This window comes from Lipotes vexillifer, unplaced genomic scaffold (genome assembly GCF_000442215.2).
Source record: "Lipotes vexillifer unplaced genomic scaffold, Lipotes_vexillifer_v1.1 scaffold572, whole genome shotgun sequence".
NCBI classification, from domain to species: Eukaryota; Metazoa; Chordata; class Mammalia; order Artiodactyla; family Lipotidae; genus Lipotes; species Lipotes vexillifer.
The window spans coordinates 546,726-567,619 of NW_006771270.1; the positions used below are offsets into that span (position 1 = coordinate 546,726).

At 49.0% G+C, this 20,894-nt stretch overlaps 1 protein-coding gene across 2 annotated transcripts in view; it reads right to left on the bottom strand.

Annotated features, from left to right (window-relative positions):
• Window positions 1-4,631: 4,631 nt before the first annotated feature.
• Window positions 4,632-20,894, bottom strand: part of RFFL (ring finger and FYVE like domain containing E3 ubiquitin protein ligase) — a 47,264-nt gene continuing 31,001 nt past the window's right edge. Inside the window, exons 3-7 of one of the 2 annotated variants that reach the window (XM_007446583.1) lie at window positions 13,777-14,166; window positions 10,064-10,147; window positions 8,875-9,085; window positions 7,425-7,448; window positions 4,632-4,813 (exon numbers count right to left, since the gene is read on the bottom strand). In XM_007446583.1, the coding sequence (XP_007446645.1) occupies window positions 4,632-4,813; window positions 7,425-7,448; window positions 8,875-9,085; window positions 10,064-10,147; window positions 13,777-14,166 (891 nt within the window). The remainder of the gene's footprint in view (window positions 4,814-7,424; window positions 7,449-8,874; window positions 9,086-10,063; window positions 10,148-13,776; window positions 14,167-20,894) is intronic. The other variant, XM_007446584.1, reaches the window with a different exon arrangement.

Here is a 20,894-nt window from a genome sequence, read left to right on the forward strand (position 1 = left end):
TCTGGAACCTGTGCTCTGCAATGGGATAGGCCATGACAGTGAGAGGCTTGCGTACTGAAAAAAAAAAAAAAAAGACTGCTCTTTAAAAGCCCACCTGAGGACAAATCTACACAGCCTGCTTAGAAAGAATGGCTCCTGCACCGCCTGAGGCTGATTTATTTGAATAAAAGGAAAACAATTTAGCATGGACGAGTGCAGTTCAATAGAACTTTTTATGGCATTGGAAGCACGCTGTAAATCTCCACTGGCCAACATGAACCAGCCATATTCTGAGCATGTGAAATGTGCTAACAAAACTGAGGAAGTGAACTTTTCATTTTCGTTCAAGTAGTCAACGTGAGGCTAGTGCTAGTGACTACCACCTTGGGCAGTGCAGGTGTAGACATAGTTTGAATCAAGCCCTGAAACTTAACAGCCCTAACCCTCCAGGAATGGGGACAGGAACTGCACCTAAATCACAGGGTTGCTGTGAAGAGTAGGTGACCTCAGGAGGCCTTAGGTAAAGCACTTAGCACAGAGCCTGGCACGTAGTGATCTAGAGTTGGGAAGATCAGCACTGGTGTGCATGTCCAGACCCTGCCCAGGAGACTGGGGCCTGGCCTCTGACTTCAGAACCCTGTCAGACCACCTCCACAGCCTTGCACCTGTGCGGTACAGCCCACTCTGGTCTGAGTGCAGGCTCATCATGTCACCATCTGGTTTTAAACTGACTTCCAACTAGTTCTGCTGACTTCTGAGGGTCCATTCTGTTTTTTCTTATCAACAGATTGGCAGGCTTGTTTGTCCAGCCCCTGTGAGTGAGGCTAATGTGACTCAGTCTCTGGAGCATACCCGAGCATGAGTCTGAGTCTGGGCCACCACCTTGCCCCAGCCCTCCTCCAGTGTGCTCAGCTGAGGTCACACTCTGCTGGGAGGCCAATTCCAACCTGATTGACCAGGATTTCCAGCTGCTGCTGAAAATGTGTTGGAAGGGCAGGAGGGGGTGGTGCCCTGACTCTAGGCCAGGACGTTTGGTGTTTCTGAATAGGCACCATTCAGTCTGGCTTCACTGTTGAGAAGACGACACTTTTTATTCTGTCCTCTGTGGAAACAAAAGCTGCTCCTCTAAGCACTGACCTACATAAATTTTCATCCTGTCTCCAGCCTCCTTAGGCCAAGCAACTGGACAGAGCAGCAGAACAGGGCTCTCCCCTCAGGATTTTGCCAACGGACACAGACGCTGCCCTTTTGCCTGGCTGGTCTCTCACTCAGGGTGTGCCGCACAGCAGAGGGGGGAGTCTCAGTCATGAGCTCAGCCCCTCAGCCCCTCCCTGCCTCGCTGGGTGTGTTGTCTTCAGTTCACTGTACAAGGTGTTTATTTCCTTCCAGTCTTTCTGACACAATTTTTCTTTGCTGCTGACATTAGATGTGATTTTGTATCCATGTATTTCCATAGACGTAAACAACATCATATTAGACCTCCCCAGCAGAGTGCTGGAGGCCTGCCCTCCTCTGAGCCTTTGTTCACTTGCTGCTGGTTGGCAGCAGACAAGAGGTCATCCAGGGTGCTGAACAGGTCAGCTGCCCAGAACAATGAGGACAAAGTGCTGTGGCTCAGCCTCGAGCCTTTATGCCCTTTTGGCAAGATTTCTTCTTTCCTCAGTCACAGGGCAGATCTGCACTAATCCAGCTCTCCCAAAGGCTGCCTACTCAGGGGTCCCCTCCCCTGGGCACCTGGTCAGGCAGGCGTACAGACCTGCACAGGGCACTCTGCCCTCGAGGCTGGGCCAACCTCTGAGCCACACTCCAGCCACCACAGCTGTATCCACAAGCTACTGTCCATCTCCCAGGGTCACCTGAAGACTTAACTAGGCACCCTGGCTGTCCTTAGATTCCTTTCTACCCACATCTTTAAGGTCTGCCTCTACCAAATCAGTGTCCCATGTCTGAACTCACTTGATGCTTTTTCCTATTTGGACTTAGGATTGGTCCTTTTCCCTACCCAGGTCCCATCCTCTTCTAGGCTCTTCCATGACCAAGGCCACATGGCCTACGCATCTCCAAAAATAATGCAGTCTCTCAAGAGCATGCCTGTGTGCCTGGGATTAGCCTGTGGTTTGTCAAGTCTTAACTGTCAGACCTCTGGTATCCTCACACCAGATCAGACAGGCATCTATATTGAAACTTTATTACAAAGTTATAAAGCAGAGCTCCATATAACAAAAAATACACATTTGGGTTTGCTCTTAACACCCAAGTAAGTCTGAGAAAATCTTAACATAAGCCACTTGAAATAACACATTCACATCCAAAAGATTTCAACAAATTTATACATTTTATATTGAGCGCTAATTCCTGTACAGCTTATTCTTACTAGTTTGGATCCAGCTATTCCAATGTATTATGAACCAGTCAGCTGTCCATGTCTTTTAAAACAAGTCTCAACTGAAACCTCAGAACAGTCACAGCAAAAGCCATGGAATAATGGAAGAATTAGATGTTTCCATGATAATTAAGACCAAGGAGCAGGAGAGAATATTCAAGGATAAAAGTCAAGTTTTCTCCCTAGGTTAGATAGTAACTGAAATGGGATCTTAGAATTCCCAACTTTTACTTGGTGTAGGAATAAAGAAGATACAAAAAAAAGTGGGGGGAGGTGTTTGCCACCTTTTTTTCCTAAAGGGAAACCGCCAAAAGAGGTTAGAAGACTTCAAGGCAAGTTCTTTCTCCAAAATGAGTAAATGACATCAGTTCTAATTCTTACTGAGGTTATAGACCAACCATCAGGATATTATTAACTCATGTCTAAGAGGGAAGTTGGGAGGTAGGGAGAGGTAAGGCCTCAGCAGAGAAAGCAAGTTTTAAGTAGGGAGACAGCCAGCTTCTGCCCTGAAGTTATTGCTAGGTTGTAACTGAGCTGCATATATGTAGACCTGTTTCACAGTGGAATTGAGGAGTAGCTGAATCCTTTGTTAAACTGGTAGGCACTGTAAACTGTAGTATTTACTGTCCAGCAGAAAGGTGAAAGACGATGTCTTTATAGGGAAATTTGACTCCCCCAGTTCCTACAAAGGCTGTAGCTCAGAATCAAATCACCCAGGACTTGGTATAATGTCAAGGTAAGTGGTCCAGTGTTCAGCTGACAACCACTTTAAAATTATTTCACTCCCCCAAAAGAGATTAGTGGTTGACAGAAAGCATTAAACATGTCTGTACCAATAAACAGGTCCTCTTAGAGGTTTCCCACTGCTTTCAAAGTCATGACTGGTTCTTCTAGTCAGAGATCTTGGCTGCATGGGGTGGGGGTGGGGGGACTGCCAAGGCCTTCCGGTGTTCAAGGGTTTGCATAGCTCGCCCAGTAGTGACGGCAGCACACACCGCTCTTCTGAAAGGACACCGTATGTACGTTAGCTTCTCCGGCAAACTTAAGCTCTTCTAGTGGTGAGAAGACACTAAGAGGGCTCGAGAACATCACCTGTTCATTGCACGGCCCTTCCTAAAGGGCCTAGAGAATGCTTCTTCCTGACCTGCCCCTAAATCAGCAGGCTGAGAAAGGAAATGGGAGTAGGGAGTCCCCACCAACCTGGGGAACTAAGACTTCTAGCTAGCTGCTCAAGGGCTGAATCCAGTGTCGTTCAGTACCTTCTGATACCTCTTAGGTGCTCTGTCTTACATGCTCAGTCTCCGGGAGCTTTATGAGAAGTCTGGCTAGAGAAACATGAGGCTCTCTGCCTAAGTCTCTGTGCCTTCGGTGAGACCGTGTTTAAAACCTCCATGGGAAAGAGGGACCTCATGCTCAGGGGAAAGTGGTTTAAGGCTGGCTGTTGGAGAAGGCAAAGCCAAGCAGAAAGCCACCCAACGCTTTCCCTTTTCTCATAAACTAAAATTAAGGGTGGCACAAAGTCAGGCCCCAAGAGAAGCAGCAGAGATGATCCATGCACCATCTCGCACACAGACTGGAATTTCCCAGCAGTTTGAAAGCCAGATGCTTTGTTGACTGCCAAGGTCAGGTCAAGAGACTGATAGCTTCCAATCCCAGCACTTAAGGAAGCAACTTTTAATGACTTCAAATTTTTTCAATAGCATTTGTGTTTCATTTCTCGCCAGAAATGAGTTTACTGGGCCAAATTCTGTCCTAAGGAGGATCACTATTGGTCTGGGAAGCTAACATCTTTTTGGTCTGAAGAAACACATGGATTTTAGGTAATGTAGCAAGAGACTTTAGCAAAGGTCGGTTAAAGCACAGAAAGCCAGAGGGACCAGAAATTAATCCAGATGTGCTGGGGAAGAAGAGAGCCATTTCTACCAGGACTTCCGATGGGTGGAACAGAGGCACGCAGCTCAGGGGGATGGGTGAGCTACAGGAGGAAGGGTGAAACTGTTTAGGTTCTCAGAGGAAGGGAGGAAGATACGGTCCAAATTCCAGAAAGTCCTCTCTTCATCAGTTACCATCATCACCCCAAGATCGCTGAAATAGGGACTTGCCTGTGTGATCTGTGCATGCCCACAGGTGACACAGCATCTTGCTTGCCCTGCTCTTGGGAACACTGCAGATTTTCTTGTTAGGCTGCCCCCCTGCAAGCTGGCCAACTGTGGGCCCAGACACCTCGAGCTATGTCCCTGTAAGGCACTGAAGAAGCTGGTACAAGCCCTCAGGACCGGAATACGTGCACGGCTCGGATCACGTACTGCCGGCAGATGGGACACTCGTTCATGCGCTTGCCACACTTGGTACAGGTGACCATGTGGCCGCACTCCAGCAGAACACAGTCGATGGGCGAGTCCATGCAGATCCGACACAGGTTCTCCTCCAGGCTGGATGGCACTGCTCCCCCTGGACACACACAGCAGAAAGTGGGTAGAGGGGAAAGTAAGAAGACTGTCTAAGTGTACGGGGTTGGGGGACAGGCGGAGAACAGGCACACTGGGAACAGCCCCCCCAAATCCACATACTTCACTCAAACAGAACTCCAAGAAAACTTTTCCCCAGTAGTTAATTCCACTTCTTTGTTTAATCTGCACCTCTATAGGTCAGGCTATAGATCTGAAGAGTCAAGTACTTGTAGATCAAAGACGTCCCCAGAACATGAGAACTAAATAAGGCAAAGTCCTCAAAGCTTAAAAGAAATAATTTTCAGACAATTGAGGCTGTAATACAGCCAGTGAGTGGCACTTAGGGACTCAATATTCTCTGAGGCAGAACATGATGAAAAGATAAAACTGGTTCAGAAAAGTTTAGGTATAAATGGAGCTGTAATGAATGGCTAAGGATCATGAGGCTTATATGTAAACATATCCCCAATTTAATAAAGCCAAGGATCACGGGAGCCCCTGGGCCATGCCACAGACGACCACCAGGCTTCCTCTGAGGAGACGTCGTGGTGCAAGAACCCGGCAGAGATTATGGATCCCTCTTCTCTGCTCCACACACACAGCTTTATTCATACCCTCATGACTGCTCATCACACTGCATGAGAATTTCTGAGTTTGCCTACTTGTCTCCCTACTACACTATGGGCCCCTAAATTCAACAGACGCAATCAGTTTCTATAATAATGTACTAAGCATCTGCTATGTGCTCTGAGGTCTGATTTTCATCTTTGAATCCCTGCGACCAGTCACATGGTAGGTGCTCTCTAAATGTCTGACAAATGAACATCTCCCAAGGGAATGATAACAGCCCACATTTATTGCAAGCTTACGGGTGCTAGCAGGGTCCTAAACGGTTTGCATGTTTTAACTCATTGGATCCTCACAAAAACTATGAAGCAGGTACTCTTGTTACTCATTTTGTAGATGAGGCAACTGAGACCAAAGGGTTAAGTGGCTTGCCCAAGGGTTCAAATCCAGGCAGGCGGGCTTCTGGGCAAGGGGCCTGAGGGCAGGGACTGCCAAGATAGTATTAACTGCTCAGTGCACAGTTCTCGACAAGGCTAACTGGCTTGTGCAAGTGGTAAGATACAGTGGGCATGACCAGCATCCTAGGTTAGTTGCAGGAACAGAAAAACCTTCACTTCCCCAAAGCCAACCATCCCCAGCATGTTTTAAATGGTAGCCTGAACCAGGTAGCTATAAACAGGCAACTGGCCCCATACCAGCCACCTCTACGGTTCTACAGGGAATTCTCTCACACTCCATTGCCTCTGCACTTTCTTTTCCTGTTCCCTGGACTATTCAGAAAGTCAAGAAACACTTGAGGAAGGCTGGCTGTAAGAGGTGGTGAAACCTATTTACCCCTTTGAGGAGCTGTTGGCCCTAACAGGGAAGGTTTGGAAACAACTGAACTATATAAATACCTAAGATGAGCTGGAGTAATTTATAGAATTTCATTACTGATTACTTCTATCAGGATTAACAAATTCATCAACTGAGTTGCCAGCATTCTTCCAGGGAATCAGAAAAAGAAAGACACCAAGTGGACTGGCAAGATCCTGGTATCAGATGAGGGAGTGGGTCTAGAACTCCAAATGATTTGGGGGAGTTCAACTCTTGAGAATTTATCAGCCAGAAGACTGTGCCCCATTCTGAGCTATATGATTGTGAGCTCTTCCCCAAAAAAGGATGTTCTCAGAGTAGTGTAGGGACCTGCAAAGCACTTTAAAACTTTTTCAGAAGACTCCAAATTTGTTATTTAGTAAAACAGCCATGTAGCCTTTAGGCTTTCAAAAAGGTCTAGAATGTTTTAGAATGATTTGGATCTGCAGTCAAGATTCCTGCAGTGTGTTCTGGAGGTGCCCAAAGGCTCAGTGGTGGTCTTTAACACACGGGTGAGTTTGTGGCAGCTGAGCGCCGATCTATCCCCAGAGCAGTTCTAACCACTACCCAGCCCTGTACAAATAAGGCTGTCAGGTCACCACCCTTTTCTCTTTTTTTTTGGTCCACACTGCGAGGCATGTGAGATCTTCGTTCCCAACCCGGGATCGAACCTGCACCCCCTGCAGTGGAAGCCCAGAGTCCTAACCACTGGACCACCAGGGAAGTCCCCACCACCCTTTCTTTTTAGCTGGTACCAGAAGCTGATAAACATCCCAAGTGATTTCCCTGAAGGTGTACACAGAAACCCTTCCTACTCAGACCAAAATGGAGTGAAAACTATAGGGGAGGGAGTGCCTTAGCCCCAGGAGTGTGGGAAATGCACCGGATGTGCCACATGCCACCACTTGCTTTGCTGAATATTTTACAAATGCTGGCTTCTGAGCTCTGACAACCCAGAGGCATGCAGATCAGGCTGCCCCTAGGTGTCCTGCCACTCTTGTCCCTTCACGGGGACAGGGATAAGAATTTCCAGAGATGCTGAGAAGCCTTGGTTCCCAGTGAATTCCCCCACACCCTCTCTGAACGCTGACATGAATTCTTAGACTGATAACAGGAATCACGGCTGAAGGAGGGGAAGGACAGAAGAGCTAAGAGCCTAAGCCTGTTCCCAAACAGGAAGAACTACATACCGTTTTGGTCTTCAGCACCACACACTGGAAAGGAAAGAGAAAGAAGGCGTCTGAATATGTGACGGCACGAGGAAAGTCTCCAGCCACCCTGCCTTCACTTCCGAACTCTGACAGCTCACCTGCTGGGAACCAGGCCGGCCAAGAGCCCATACAGAACACCCGCCCTCCTCACTCCCCCTACATGCGGAGGACTCACACACAGCTCCTGCCGGGGTGTCTGACCTAGTCTTAGGAAGAGAGATTCCACTGCTTTGCCATGAACAAAACTGCCAAGCAGGAAGGATACTGCATAAGCACAATGTCCTTTTCTGATGCTTCTGAAGCCAGCACTAAAGTCAAGAAAGGAGGAACAGTCTGCTCCAGTCAGCCAGGGAGTCGGGATGCAGCCCCCCGGCGGAGCCATCTCCTAGTCCCAGGTCCTCGCCACTCTAGGGAGGTTCTGGGGACGATCCCAAAGGGGAGAGTCTGTGATCAGGTGACCAGTCAGATGTCCCCTAACTCTGACAAATCTGAGCTTCTGGGAGCGGAGAGCCCCAAATCCGACTTCAACCACTCTTAGCAGGCAAGGAGTCAAAACGACCTGCAGGACCAAATCAGCTGGCAAGGGGTTGTTGGGGGGCAGGGGGCGGGGGTAGGTTCTGGGTGAAGTCACTTCAGGAAATGTGGAGTTCCACACGGCTCAACTCCTCTCTCTTCTGCAGGACTTCTCTGCCTTTACTGTTCCATTATTCATCCACCATGAATCAGCAGCAGGGACATAAAGTTTCTTTTTTTTTTTTTTTCCCAAACTCATCTGAGCACAGACCTTGATATTTTACCGGGCATCGCTGAAAATGATACCATGCTTTGGGAAGTGAACAGCCCAAGTGCAGGCAGGACACAGTGTTCTTGCACTGTGTGTACAAAGAAGGAGTACTGGTAAAGGCAGTAGTCAGTATGGCAGGGGCGACGTGTGGGGGGAAAGGCCATGGACTTTTTCCCAAACCTGAGCACAGACCTTGATATTTTACCGGGCATCGCTGAAAATGATACCATGCTTTGGGAAGTGAACAGCCCAAGTGCAGGCAGGACACAGTGTTCTTGCACTGTGTGTACAAAGAAGGAGTACTGGTAAAGGCAGTAGTCAGTATGGCAGGGGCGACGTGTGGGGGGAAAGGCCATGGACTTGGACCAGGAAATCCTCAGTTCAAATCTGGGCTCTATGATAAAAGGAAGACACTAATAGCGCCCATTTCACAGGCTGCCCTGAGGATTAAATACATGTACATGATGCCTAACCAAATCCCAGCCCTCAACTCCAAAGGACAGCTATTATTAGAGGCTGCAGATGTGTAAGGTGACTCCTTCCTGGGCTAAAAGCAGGGAAATTTAGTCAGGTCGATGCCGACTCTCAAGCGAGACAGCAAGCACTCTGGAACTCTGTGAAGCTGTCACCCAGGTGGCCCCTCACCCAGGTGCTGTAGCCCCTTCTGATCCTTGTACAGCCGCGTCACCCTCTCCATCAGCTCCCATTTCTCACAGCAGCCCTTGTAGTTGACGAAGTTGCGAGCCAGGATCTCTTTGAGCTGCCGCACGGTTAGACCTTCAATGTCCTCCAGGTCAGTCAGGTCAGACAGAGAGGCCCTCCGGCCCGGGACGAAGCTGTCCTCTGAGTCAACAGACTGCAAAGGCAAAGATGAGATCGGTGGGCTCAGCTCCCACAACCCAGGCTCTCCCTCCCAGGACCCCAGAGCACTCATCAACCCATGCTTTTGGTGACTGGCCTCAAGAGGAGTAGGAACAGGAGTAGTAGCTGGCATGGCGCCCTGCATCGCAAGAGAGGCCGCGGTCTCTTCCCAACCTGAGCCCTGTGCGCAGGAGCAGCCGGCCCGACCCACCCAGCAGCATGACCCGGTAGAAGGAGCGGCAGTCTGAGGCAGGTGGCCCTGGCTTTGAATCCTGATTCCTCCGCTGATTAGTACTGAACAGTATCAGGCAAGTGGCTCACCTCTCGGAGCCCAACTGCCCCTCCATGAAGAAGAGGCAGCAGACCTGCCTCACAGGGCTGCTGTGACGACTAAACGCAGCAGCAGAAACTACCGAGAATGGTGTTGGTCCTTTTCCCCCGGAGACAGTTCTGCTTTCCCACGAAGGAGCCCACCTCCCTGTCAAGCATCCTCTCTACGCACCCATGACAATAGCTCCACGGCCCCGATGGCTGTGCCCCCCTGTGCACTGGGCCCGCCACGGCTGAGGCCTGAACTCCCTCCCATCTTTCCTCCTGATTATCTGACTTCCTTCCCCTAACAATGGCTACTGTGTGCTAGAAGCAGAAGAAAAGAACAAGGTTTGCACAGCAGCACAGGGAGCCTGCCCTCTGGCAGCTCTTAGAAAGTCAAGAGACTGGAAACTAATGGGCCATGTGGCTCCCCAGTCTCCACTGTGACTCACAACTCCACATGAACACACTGACAGCCACAAAGGTTAATCTGTAATGCTAACACTAAACTCCACCCCTGAAAACAGAATTTCAGAAGGACTATCATCACACACTGATTCTCCTCTCTCCACTTTGAGTCTGCCAAGAGGTTCCTAATAACAGCCTAAGAACGCCAGTGAAAGAGCAAAGGCAAAGGCACAGACCCAAGCAGGGGCCCCACCTGCGTCTCATCCTCAGCAGGTGCTCTGGCTGTGCTCTCCAGGTAGACCGGTTCCTCTTGGTCCTGAGACACATGGCCATTGGCCTGTGGGAAGAAAAAGGTGCCATCACATCCAGAGATGTCCCAGGGATAGCATGGGCCTCTTGCCAGCTCACACCATATCCAAAACACATTCCCATCTCCCCCGGAAATCTGGAGTCTCGCATAACAGCATTACAAAAGCCTGCTCTTTAACACTGACTTTGTCAGGCAGGGAAGCAACAGAAATAGATTTCAACTCTAGAACAAGACGCATTAATTCTGCCCACCACCAGGACGGCATTAACCGCCACTCACCGTCAATTTAGTCTCAGTTTGAACACTCCGAGTGAAAGGAAGATAACACGTCCACTCCTGTGAGGGACTGCTGTCAAGTTTTCTCCTGATACTGACCCCAAACTACCCTCCCAACAACTTCTGCCCACCGTCCCTGGTTCTGCCCCCAGACCAAGGCCAACTATTTTCTTCCCAGCTGTTCATATCACAGCTTCCCTTCCTCCACACAAAATCTCCCCCACTTCCTCATCTGGCCTGGATGAGACAAAGTTTCCAGACCCTCACCACCCTACCCCTCTCTTCTGGCTAGGTGCTGCTCTCACATTCTAGAAATATGCTCCAACCAGCAGGGCACACTATTACTGAGAGCTGTCTTGAAACCTGGTCAAAAATTATTATTAGCCTGAGACTATTTAAGACAAACGCCTGTGCTTAAGAAGTTTCATTCTGCTTAGAATTCTAACTTCTCAAAAGGTTCCTCCTAGACACTCCTTCAGGTTTTGCCACAGAGTAGTCAGAACTGTGAGCCTCCTAATCCCATCACCATTGAAGCCACAAATCCCTTAACTAGATCCTCTTCACCCACTGCTCCCAACAGGCAAAGGGCCTGGTGTGAGCCCAGAGCAAAGAGGTGTCTGAGCTCACAGGCCTTTTCCACTGGTCTCAGTAAAGGAAACCAGTCACTCACTGCCTCTAGCCGCTCATCTCAGATTAGGATGCATAATACGGAGCTAATTAAGAACAGGCAAGTGGGCTTCCCTGGTGGCACAGTGGTTGAGAGTCCACCTGCCGATGCAGGGGACATGGGTTCATGCCCCGGTCCGGGAAGATCCCACATGCCGCAGAGCGGCTGGGCCCGTGAGCCATGGCCGCTGGGCCTGCACATCCAGAGCCTGTGCTCCACAACGGGAGAGGCCACAACAGTGAGAGGCCCGCATACCACAAAAAAAAAAAAAAAAAAAAAAAAAAAAAGAACAGGCAAGCAACTACAGTGGCAATGAAGAGTAGAAATAACCACCAAAAATGCCAAGGGATGATACACCCCCACATATAGTACACATGTATGGAGATGCATCCAAAACAACGTCTAGTTTTCTCTTAGATTTACGTCGGTGTGGTACACACTGGCCTCCTGGTGTCACCTTGGAGTTACAAAAAGTCTTTCAGAGCCTAACCTCATCCTAAGTAGACAGCTTCTTGTATGTCCTTTCTTTTCCAGGAAAGAGAAACTAGATCTCATGCTGCAAAGTATGCTCCTGTCTTTTCAGTTTGCCCACTGGCTAAACCAAAATCTACAATGAATGTGTGTCCACAGTTGTGCTTATTCCACACACTTTCTTCACCAGCAACTACTGCCAGGACATTAAAGGTACAGGAAAGGGCCCTGGTAGGGTGAATGGTATAAGCAGATTTGCATCCTGGGTGCAGCTCGCTGCAGAATCGTCGGGCAGCCACGCACAAGTCACTTCGCGTCCCCTGTTTTTCTGGCTGACAAAATGCAGACCTCACCAGAACAGGGGATATGAGCTGACCTGAAGGCCCTCTGAAAACGTCAGAGAAGTACCCAATGAGATCCGGTACACAGTGTCTCCTGTGGGTGCAGTCTGGAAACTTCTGATTAATGAAAGGAAGCTTAAAACCGACTCCTTTCATTGGAAAAGCCACCTGAAGGTTCTTGAGGGAAAAAAAAAATCCCTCAAGGCACTCTCCTGGCTCCCCATAAACAGAGCGAAAGCACTTAGCCAAGCAAGGGGAGGAAGTCAAAGCAGGAGCCCAAACCTGTCCAGCAGACAGAGCCAGAGCTGAGGGAAGAGTTAAACTCCAGAGCGCACTGGAGAGAAAGCAGGCTCAAGCCAACAAGGGAGCTGCTGAGTTTCCTGAAGGTAAAGCATGCTATCACAGTGGCCTTTATGCCTCAGTGCTCGTCAGAGCTGAATCAGGGGGCCTCATCCTGGCAAAGGAGGTGATCATAAACAAGAGGTAGCAGCCATCCACCTCCTGTATGGGAACTGACAGCACTGGCATGTGCCTGCTCTAGGCGGCTCAAAGCCCTTTAGACGTGAGATCACGCTAGTCAGTCCTCCCAACATCCTGGCAAGAGCAAAAGTGGTCTGGATTACTAACCCCATTTCATTGTTATAGGCTCAAACCTCACCCAAACTGACCCAAGAGTCAGTGACAAACTGGATGTGGAAATCGGATTTCTTAGGTCCTAATCCTCCCACTATTGCCCAAGCCATGTAAGTAAAAGGCTCACTAAGGCACTTACGTATGTCTACGGGATGCCATCATGCCTCACACAACGGTGAGGTCAGCCCGCATCACTCTAATCCAATAGTTGGTTTCTGCATCTACCTTCCCCCTTAGAGGGGCTTTCTCAGCACAGAAGCAATGTGTTACTCATTTCTGTACTTTTCATGCCTGGTTCATGTTTCAGTCGATGTGCTGCTCTGAGCTTACCATTCCCAGGCCCCACTAGGATGCTGGTAAGGCTGCTTACTGTTCAACAGCCCGCCAACCACTGCCCTGCCCAGACAGAGGCTGGCAAGAGAAGCAGCGTCCTTGTCCTAGTCACAGTGTTTCCCCACTCTCCCTTCCCTCTACATGTTCCTTTTCTTCCTTTGTGCCTTGTGACGGTCACTGAGGAACGGAGCTCCCCATCCAGCCAAGGAAGACCACAACAAAGGTGAGTAAGTAGGAGGGCAATTTGAACAGAACTAAACACAAAGACTACCAGTGAGTTTTCTCAAAATATTTCTGGAAAAATGAATTTTTAAAAACTCTCTAACTGGGATATGTACATATTAAAAACAAACAAAAGGCCTTCCCTGGTGGCGCAGTGGTTGAGAGTCCACCTGCCAGTGCAGGGCAGGGTTTGAGCCCTGGTCTGGGAGGATCCCACATGCCACGGAGCAGCTGGGCCCGTGAGCCATGGCCGCTGAGCCTGCACTCTAGAGGTCGCAAGCCACAGCTGCTGAGCCCACATGCCACAACTACTGAGGCCCATGCGCCTGGAGCCTGTGCTCCGTGACAGGAGAGGCCACTGCAGTGAGAGGCCCGTGCACTGCGGTGAAGAGTAAGTAGCCCCCGCTCGCCTCAACTAGAGAAAGCCCGCACGCAGCAACGAAGACCCAACGCAGCCAAAAAAAAATGAATAAATAAAATAAAAAATTAAAACAAAGAAACAAAAAACACAAACACCCAGTACCGTGCATCAATATCTCTGAAAAAAGCCAAAACGTGAGTCGGATGTCCAGAAAACATCATCCCTCATCAGTAAGCAGAAAGGCGTCACATAATCCAGACACTTAACCTTGCCCCACTCCCATGGTGCAGGCGGGAGAGGAAAACGAGCCCTCCAACTGGCAGAGATGGTGTGGCTGCAAACGGGCCCGTACCTGCTGCCGGTCCCGAGCCTGGGCTGGGGGTGAAGGAGGTAGGCCGGGAAAGGTAGGAGGTACCGTGCTGGTGTGAGGCTGGGTCAGGAAGGCCTGTTGCTCGGGGGAGTCCGGGGACAGGCTGGGGGCGTGAGTCCTGCCCTCCTGGGAGATTACAGGCTGCTGGCCAAGCACCAAGAACACCAGCTCCTCTTTCTCCCGGCACATGTCGGTAGAGATGTCATGGAGGCTGAGATAGTCCCTCAGGTCCTTCACCTTCATCTTCATGAGCTCCTCCCGCTGAAAGGCTGTGGCTCGGAAACGCTGGCAGAGAAGACAGAGGCGGGGCCCACTCCCCACTTGGCTCGAACAGGCCACACAGAAATTCTTCTTACAGTCCAAGCAGGTCTGCTGCTTAGAGCAAGAGGCAGAGGAAACCACGTCAGACAGTGAGAACAAGACAGTGTGATGGGAGCTGGGCGAGACTCCCCCATCACTCTTACTTTTACTGAGCTCTTCCTCTCCCTGCGGGTGCAGGCTACCTTGCAGATATCAGGGTAAGAGCCACTCGGAGGTGGCGCAGCCCCTGTAGGCATCATGTATCCACATACAGGACACTACGTGGAGTGTTCTGTCGGAGGCTTACTTTATTCATTTTACTGGTAGAGAAATGGAGGCTATTAATTAAGACTACCAGCTTCAGGATAAAAAAAAACCCCGCATTTTCATTGTCTCCCTCCACCATTTCTTGTGGCGTCACCTTGGGGGTCTAACTTAGCCTCTCTGGGCCTCAGTTTCCTCATCTGTAAAGCAAGGCGATAACAGCAACTGCCTCATAGGATTGTTGTAAAGTTAAGAGATAATGCATTTAGTATATCTGACACATGAGTCTTCAATAAGTGTTCAGTGTTTTAATTATTCTTGCTAGGAAATACAAGCCAATGATAAGAGTCAAGATTCAAATCCTGAACTATGATTCTTTCTACTTTATTGCTGAGATAAGAAAGCAAATGCATAAAGGTTATGGTGGTGACTGTTGTTACTATTAATGTTATTCATTAAATTATTGAGGGGCCACCATGTGCTAGAGCTAGATTTGGCTTGTCATTTAATTCTCAAAGCAACACCGCAAAGTAGGTATCCGCGTACCTCCCTGTTTTACAGACCAAGCATCTGAGGCCTAGAGAGATTAAATCCCATCCTAAAGGGCAGGCAGTAAAGAGTGGAGCTGGGATTCTCACTCGAGGTCTGAGTTTGGTGCCCACAGTCATGCTCACGTTGCCTAACTCAGCCCCAGGAGAGCCTACAGCTGGGCTGAGTCAAGGGCCTGGCTCTCCATCTCCCAACCACCAACCCCGTGCCCCGTCTGCAGAGGCTGGGGCCCAGGCCCACCCCCACCCCAGGAAGGCCCACTCAGTGTGCTGGGAACTCAGTGGTGCCTGAGAGCCTACCCAGGACAAATATTTAGTCAGCTCCGGGAGGCCCTCTGGACGTGATTAGGGAGCTCTCATCTGTGAAAGTACAGGGTGTCTCAGACGGGCGACGAGAGCGCCTGGCAGGCAAGCTGGTACCGCCTGGCAGCAGCTCCTCCCAGGATCGCAGACAACACAACTCAACACAACTTGCTCAGCTCACAGAAAGCAAATCCTCGGCCTCTCGCCCCGCAGGCTGACCGAGCACGGTGACATCTGACTGAGGCCTGTTCCAGCCACCAGCAGGCCACATGCCACCAGGCGGGTAATCCCTGGGCCCACGGGGCTGGTCCCAGAGGGCGCCCTCACTCATCCTTTAGAGAAATTAAAAACTTTTCATCCTGTGGTGACTTAAGTATTAACCTAAAGGTTTCCGCTCCCTCTTTTCTAAGTACAGAAAGTTATTCAAGCTAACAAGAATGCCCAGGAGACTGAGATTCCCAGAGTCGAAATCACAGATACTCTTGTGTGGCACTGAAGTAAAAGTCTGCATAGCTGACGTCATTATAGTTAGTTTTCTCTAAGTGTCATTCGTGCAGTAAAGGAAAACAAGCATAATGCTTACCATCGTTTTGACTAGTGATACTTAGAAGCTGGGGAAGGACACACATCAAGCTCCCTTATTCTCTACACAGTTATAACCAGACAATAAAATGTTCAGCGACTGATTGGAAAGGACGCATGGCTGCACTCGCTTCATAAGGGTTCTGGGACCAGTAACCACTCAGGTAGAAACAGAATGTTTTGGGTATTGGGGGTTCAGTCATATCTAAAGCTTTTCTGTTGGGCAATGAGATGTGCTTAGGATGACAGAGTGAAATGACAAGGCTTCCGTGTAATAAAGCTGTAGGTCCTGACGTGGAACATTATTTAAGTCAATGCAGTTTGATAAGACCTAGCCTGACACAGTTAAAAAGCCCCGAGTTGCTCAATCAGCCAGATCTAAACACCTCTCTTCTTCAAAGGTGTGCAGGTATTGGATGCAAGATCAGAATGCAAAGGCAGCAACCAACCCAGCTTCTCCGTACCCCCCAGCTCACCAGGGATTCTCAAGTCCCGGCACTGGCATCTGAAACACACCCTATGGGACAGAGCAAGACAGCGCTCTCTTGAGGCTAAAACCTCAGTTTGCAGAGGCAGAAGAGAACAAAGGAGAAGGAAAAAGCAGCTGTCAACAAATGTGAGCAGAACAAGCAAGGGAAACACATACGTGTAAATTATAGCAAATGGTGCAAACTGACTCACGAGGTCACATGAATGATGACCTAGGGGAGCCAACGAGCCTGCACAAATGCCAGGAACACAGGCAAACACCAGCATCAGGAGGCTGGCAGGGGCACCCGCCTTTGCCAATCCACCCTTCCTTGTTCTACCCTCTCCCCAGCCTCGTTCCCTGGCACAGGGCGGGCCCACTTTCTCAGCCCACCAGTCCCTCCTCCTAGCCATCCTGCCCATAAGCATCCCCTCCTGCAGCCCACCAGGAGGAAAGGGGCAGCCCGAGGCATGACACACTAGGATTAAGTCCTAGCTGGTCACGTCCCAGCTAAGGGAACTTGTGCAAAACAGATAACCTCCCAGAGCGTCAGATTCTCACCTGTAAAGTCGGAAGCTCAGCCTACCTCAAAGGACTACTCAAGTACTACATGAGCTAAGGCACAGCAAACCTCAGCGTGCGGTGGGCGCGCAACGCACTTAAAGGTAATACCGTCACCTCCTTTTCCCTTTCCCCCGTGCCTCATCTCTGACGCGGGCCAGTACCTAGGAGCCACCCCCTTTCTACTCTGAGACTTGAGTATCTCTTCCACGTTCCCAAGTACAACCTCCCTGCCAGGCCACCTCCCCAGCCTCCTGCTCAACCTGGTCAGCTCAAGAGGCTGGGCGCCAAACTCCCTCCAAAATTGGCCGGGCTGCTGCTAGACCATATGTAGGTGTTACCAATACAGATGGGATATGAGGCTTGTGGCAAATCCCAGCCTGCCATTTCTCTCTGTGACTGGAAACTCTGGGAAGGCAGGGCTCCATCTTTCTTACTACGTCCTCTCTACAAAGTCCTTCGTGCTCTCTGGACTTTGTACCCAATGAGCAGTCGGAAAATACTGACCTCGGTGAAGAAAGGAAAAAGAGACAGTAGGATCCATGTAATCACGTCAATTCAAACACTTCTAGAAAAGACATTTTAAAAGCTTGCAGCTGTTAAATGCCGAACCCTTAAGATAAGATGCTGATCCACTTAAGCATGAAATTACAAGTGCAAAGTTCTCATAGGAGAAAACATCCTTAATATTCACAAAATTAATCCATCCCTTTGTGGCAAGAAAACATTGTACCAATAACCATCTTTTACCTTCCAGACTGGAACTTTCTTTACCCCCACAAAAGCTCTTCTTGCTATAGAAGCTTTCTTTTTGTCTCCTTGTGTGGCTGTGTATTGGCCCCCATCTTCCTGTCAGACTACAAGCTCCCTACTAAGGAGGGCTGACATTCTTCATCTCTGCCTGCCTAGCCCACGCAATGTCTGACACACAGTAGATACTGAATAATATATTTTCCACTGAACCACTGAATAAAAAAAAAAATTCCTTATTTTAATCACTGTCAGGCTCCTAGGCACCAAGACTGATTCTCTGCCTTCTTTAGTTTGACCTCCTCCTCCGTTTCATCTGTCTTCATCAGCTGCGTGCCCTTGTATCTTAGTAGCTAAAGTACCTGTTGTATCTGAGTCTCAAATTTTCCATCTGTAAAATGGGTTAAACAACCACTTCTTCACAAGGTCTGGCACAAAGAGCTGCTCACTGAATGGAAGCTACCTCGATCAATCTCGGCCTCCACCCTACACCAGGCTCTGGGAACTTCCCGCCAGGTGTGCAGGAGCTTCCTAAGTGCTACTCCTATGGCTCCATCGAATTACCCTCCTCACGAAGCTCCCTGAAATGGGATCAATCAGGTTGCTGCTTTGTTCAAACTCCTTCTGATGCTTCCTTGTTGTCTGGTGGCGATAGACTCTTTACCATGGCAGTCATGGCCCTTTACCACCTGATCCCAACCCTGCTGCCCTAACTTCCCTGGTACCCTGCACTCTGGCCAAACAGGCCACTCACAGTTCCCAAGTCCACCTTGAACTTGCTCCACATCTGGTGCTTTTACCTCAGCCACTGCTTTGCAAATCAACAAACTTTCCTTCATCCAGCTAGAATTATCAATTTACCAACAACGCCTGATGGCCCTAGTACTTAACTTGTGCAACTGACTATTATTAGTTCTTTGTAAATGTTGGCCTCCTCGACCAGACAGTAAGCTCCCTAAGGGAAAGACCTACGTCTTAGTATTCTCTCCACAAAACTGTAACCTCCAGCTACTAGCATGCTGCTGGGACAGAACCGGCCCTCAGTAAAAATCTTCAGCATGGAAATGTCAGCCATAAAGTGATGAAAATAGAAACTCTCTGGTCTACTTCCTCTTTTTCAAACTGCTCTCAACTCAGCAGTCCATTCATTTATTTTTAAAATTTTATTGCCTACCTACCACGTGTCAGTCACTGTTCTAGATACTGGGGAAAAGTTGTGAACAAAATTGACAAAATCCCTTATCCTATGTACCATCTGAGAAGACAGGCAATCCACAAACACATGTATGTTGGGTGCTGATAACCACTCTAAAGAAAATAAAGCATCTTCCCACCCTGACCCAACCATCATTCTCCTTTCTCTGGGGGCGGTTTCTTTGTTCATTCACGTTCTCTCTTCAGGCTGAGCAATGTCGAGAACTTGCTAGATCCCCTGGTTCTCTCAAGTTTCCAATGTGCTCGACATGCTTATCCTGGGCCTGGATCACCACCATCATCCTCTCTGCGCTTTCTCTCCATTTCCACTCCAGAGGATAACTGACTTTAAAAAAAAAGGGGGGGGGAGGTGGTTTCAAACAAACCTATTGCAAATTCATGCTGCTTCCTTTATTTGTTTATTTTTTAATTAATTTTTTTGGGGGGCCGCTCCACACGGCTTGCGGGATCTTAGTTCCCCGACCAGGGATTGAACCCATGCCCTCGGCAGTGAAAGTGACCCCTGGACCGCCAGGGAATTCCCCATGCTGCCTCATTTAAACGAGGCTTTTCCCTATTCCTTTCTTGCCAATTACTCTGCCACTTCAGCTGGTTGTTCCTAGCATTTCTCACAATGTAACAATGAAAACAGCACGAGCTTTGACGTCCAACAGACTCTTGATGTACTTGAGGAGTCCCTGAAACTACTACCTTAGATAAAGGGAACAATTTATTCATCTGTAAAATGGGAACAAATGATAGTAGTACACACATCATAGGCTGCTGTAAGGTTTCAGTGAGACAACGCATCTGAAATGCCAGGCTCAGTGCCAGGCACACGACCAGGACCCGACAGCCCTCCTTCCATCTCATCTCAGACCCTAACTCCACCCCCACCGTCTCCACCACCGACAGCACTGAGGCCACGTGGCCCCGAGTTCCTCCTACTCGCCACTTCAGTCTCCATCATGGACTGAACCTTTCAGCCTATGTATAAAAGGAGAGGCACCCCTGCCCACCAAGCCACAGCCCCCTGGCCTGCAGGAGCCTCTCTGGTTGAGTTCTCAGTGACTGGGGTAGCCAAGCAAACCACAACAAAGCTTGGCTACGTGCCCACCTTCCCCACACTGCAGTGAGGTGTAGGCAAAATACAACCTACAAGGCAAAATGCCAATTCTCCATCGTCTTACAATTACAAAGGGGTGGCTTGTCAACACTTTGAGCTGCAGAAATTCTGACATGCTGACTGTCTTCTGGGAGAAAGCTTGAGAGTCAAAGACCTATGTTTGAATCCTGGCTCTGCCATTTAATAACCAGGTGATCTTGGGGCGCTACTTAAGTAGAGGGGAAAGAATGAGTATTTTAATGTCTCCAATGCTGTCAGGAACTTGACAGTTTCCTTTTTACCTGTTAAACTTTAAGCCTTAGTTTCTCATATGTAAAGTGGGAGTGTAGGGACCCTAAAACCTAAATCATAGAGTTACTGTGAGGATTAAATGAAACAAAAACTCTATAAATTGCTTTAAAAAGTCCCTGGCATACAGCAGGTGGTTTAGAAAGTATTTTTTCCTCTCAAATTTCTCATTATCATCATTTAAACGTCACATTCTAGGCTACAAACCTCTCACTCTGCAGAAGAAGACAGATGCAGCAGTTCTCTGGGTCAGGGCTCACCTTTGGCCCCAGGCGTGCTTACCAGACAGAGGGATGGCCCTCACCCGTACACCATGGCTCAGCCAGTGATTTTACCTTCTGCTCACTAATCTGGAAAACACGGCTACCGTGCATTTCAAATGAAATGGCAACAGTAAATAAGCTCCAGTCTTCATCTTGTTAGGGTCCTGACATACCTGAGATGTCCTTGACGCTGTTTTCAATAGAAAGAACAAGTTCACCTGCAGCCAGGCTTTTTACGACAGCAGCTAATGAAGGAAATAACAGCAAGTGCCTGCTGCACCCCAAGCATCACACCGGGCACCCTCCGCAGCTTAGCGCATTTTATTCCCACAACACTGCGAGATGTTGACTTGGGTACAATTATTATATCCCTACTTCATAGACGGAGAAGATGAATCTCAAGACAGGTTAAGTCACACAGCTAGGAAGTGGCCAAGCTGCTATCAGAATTC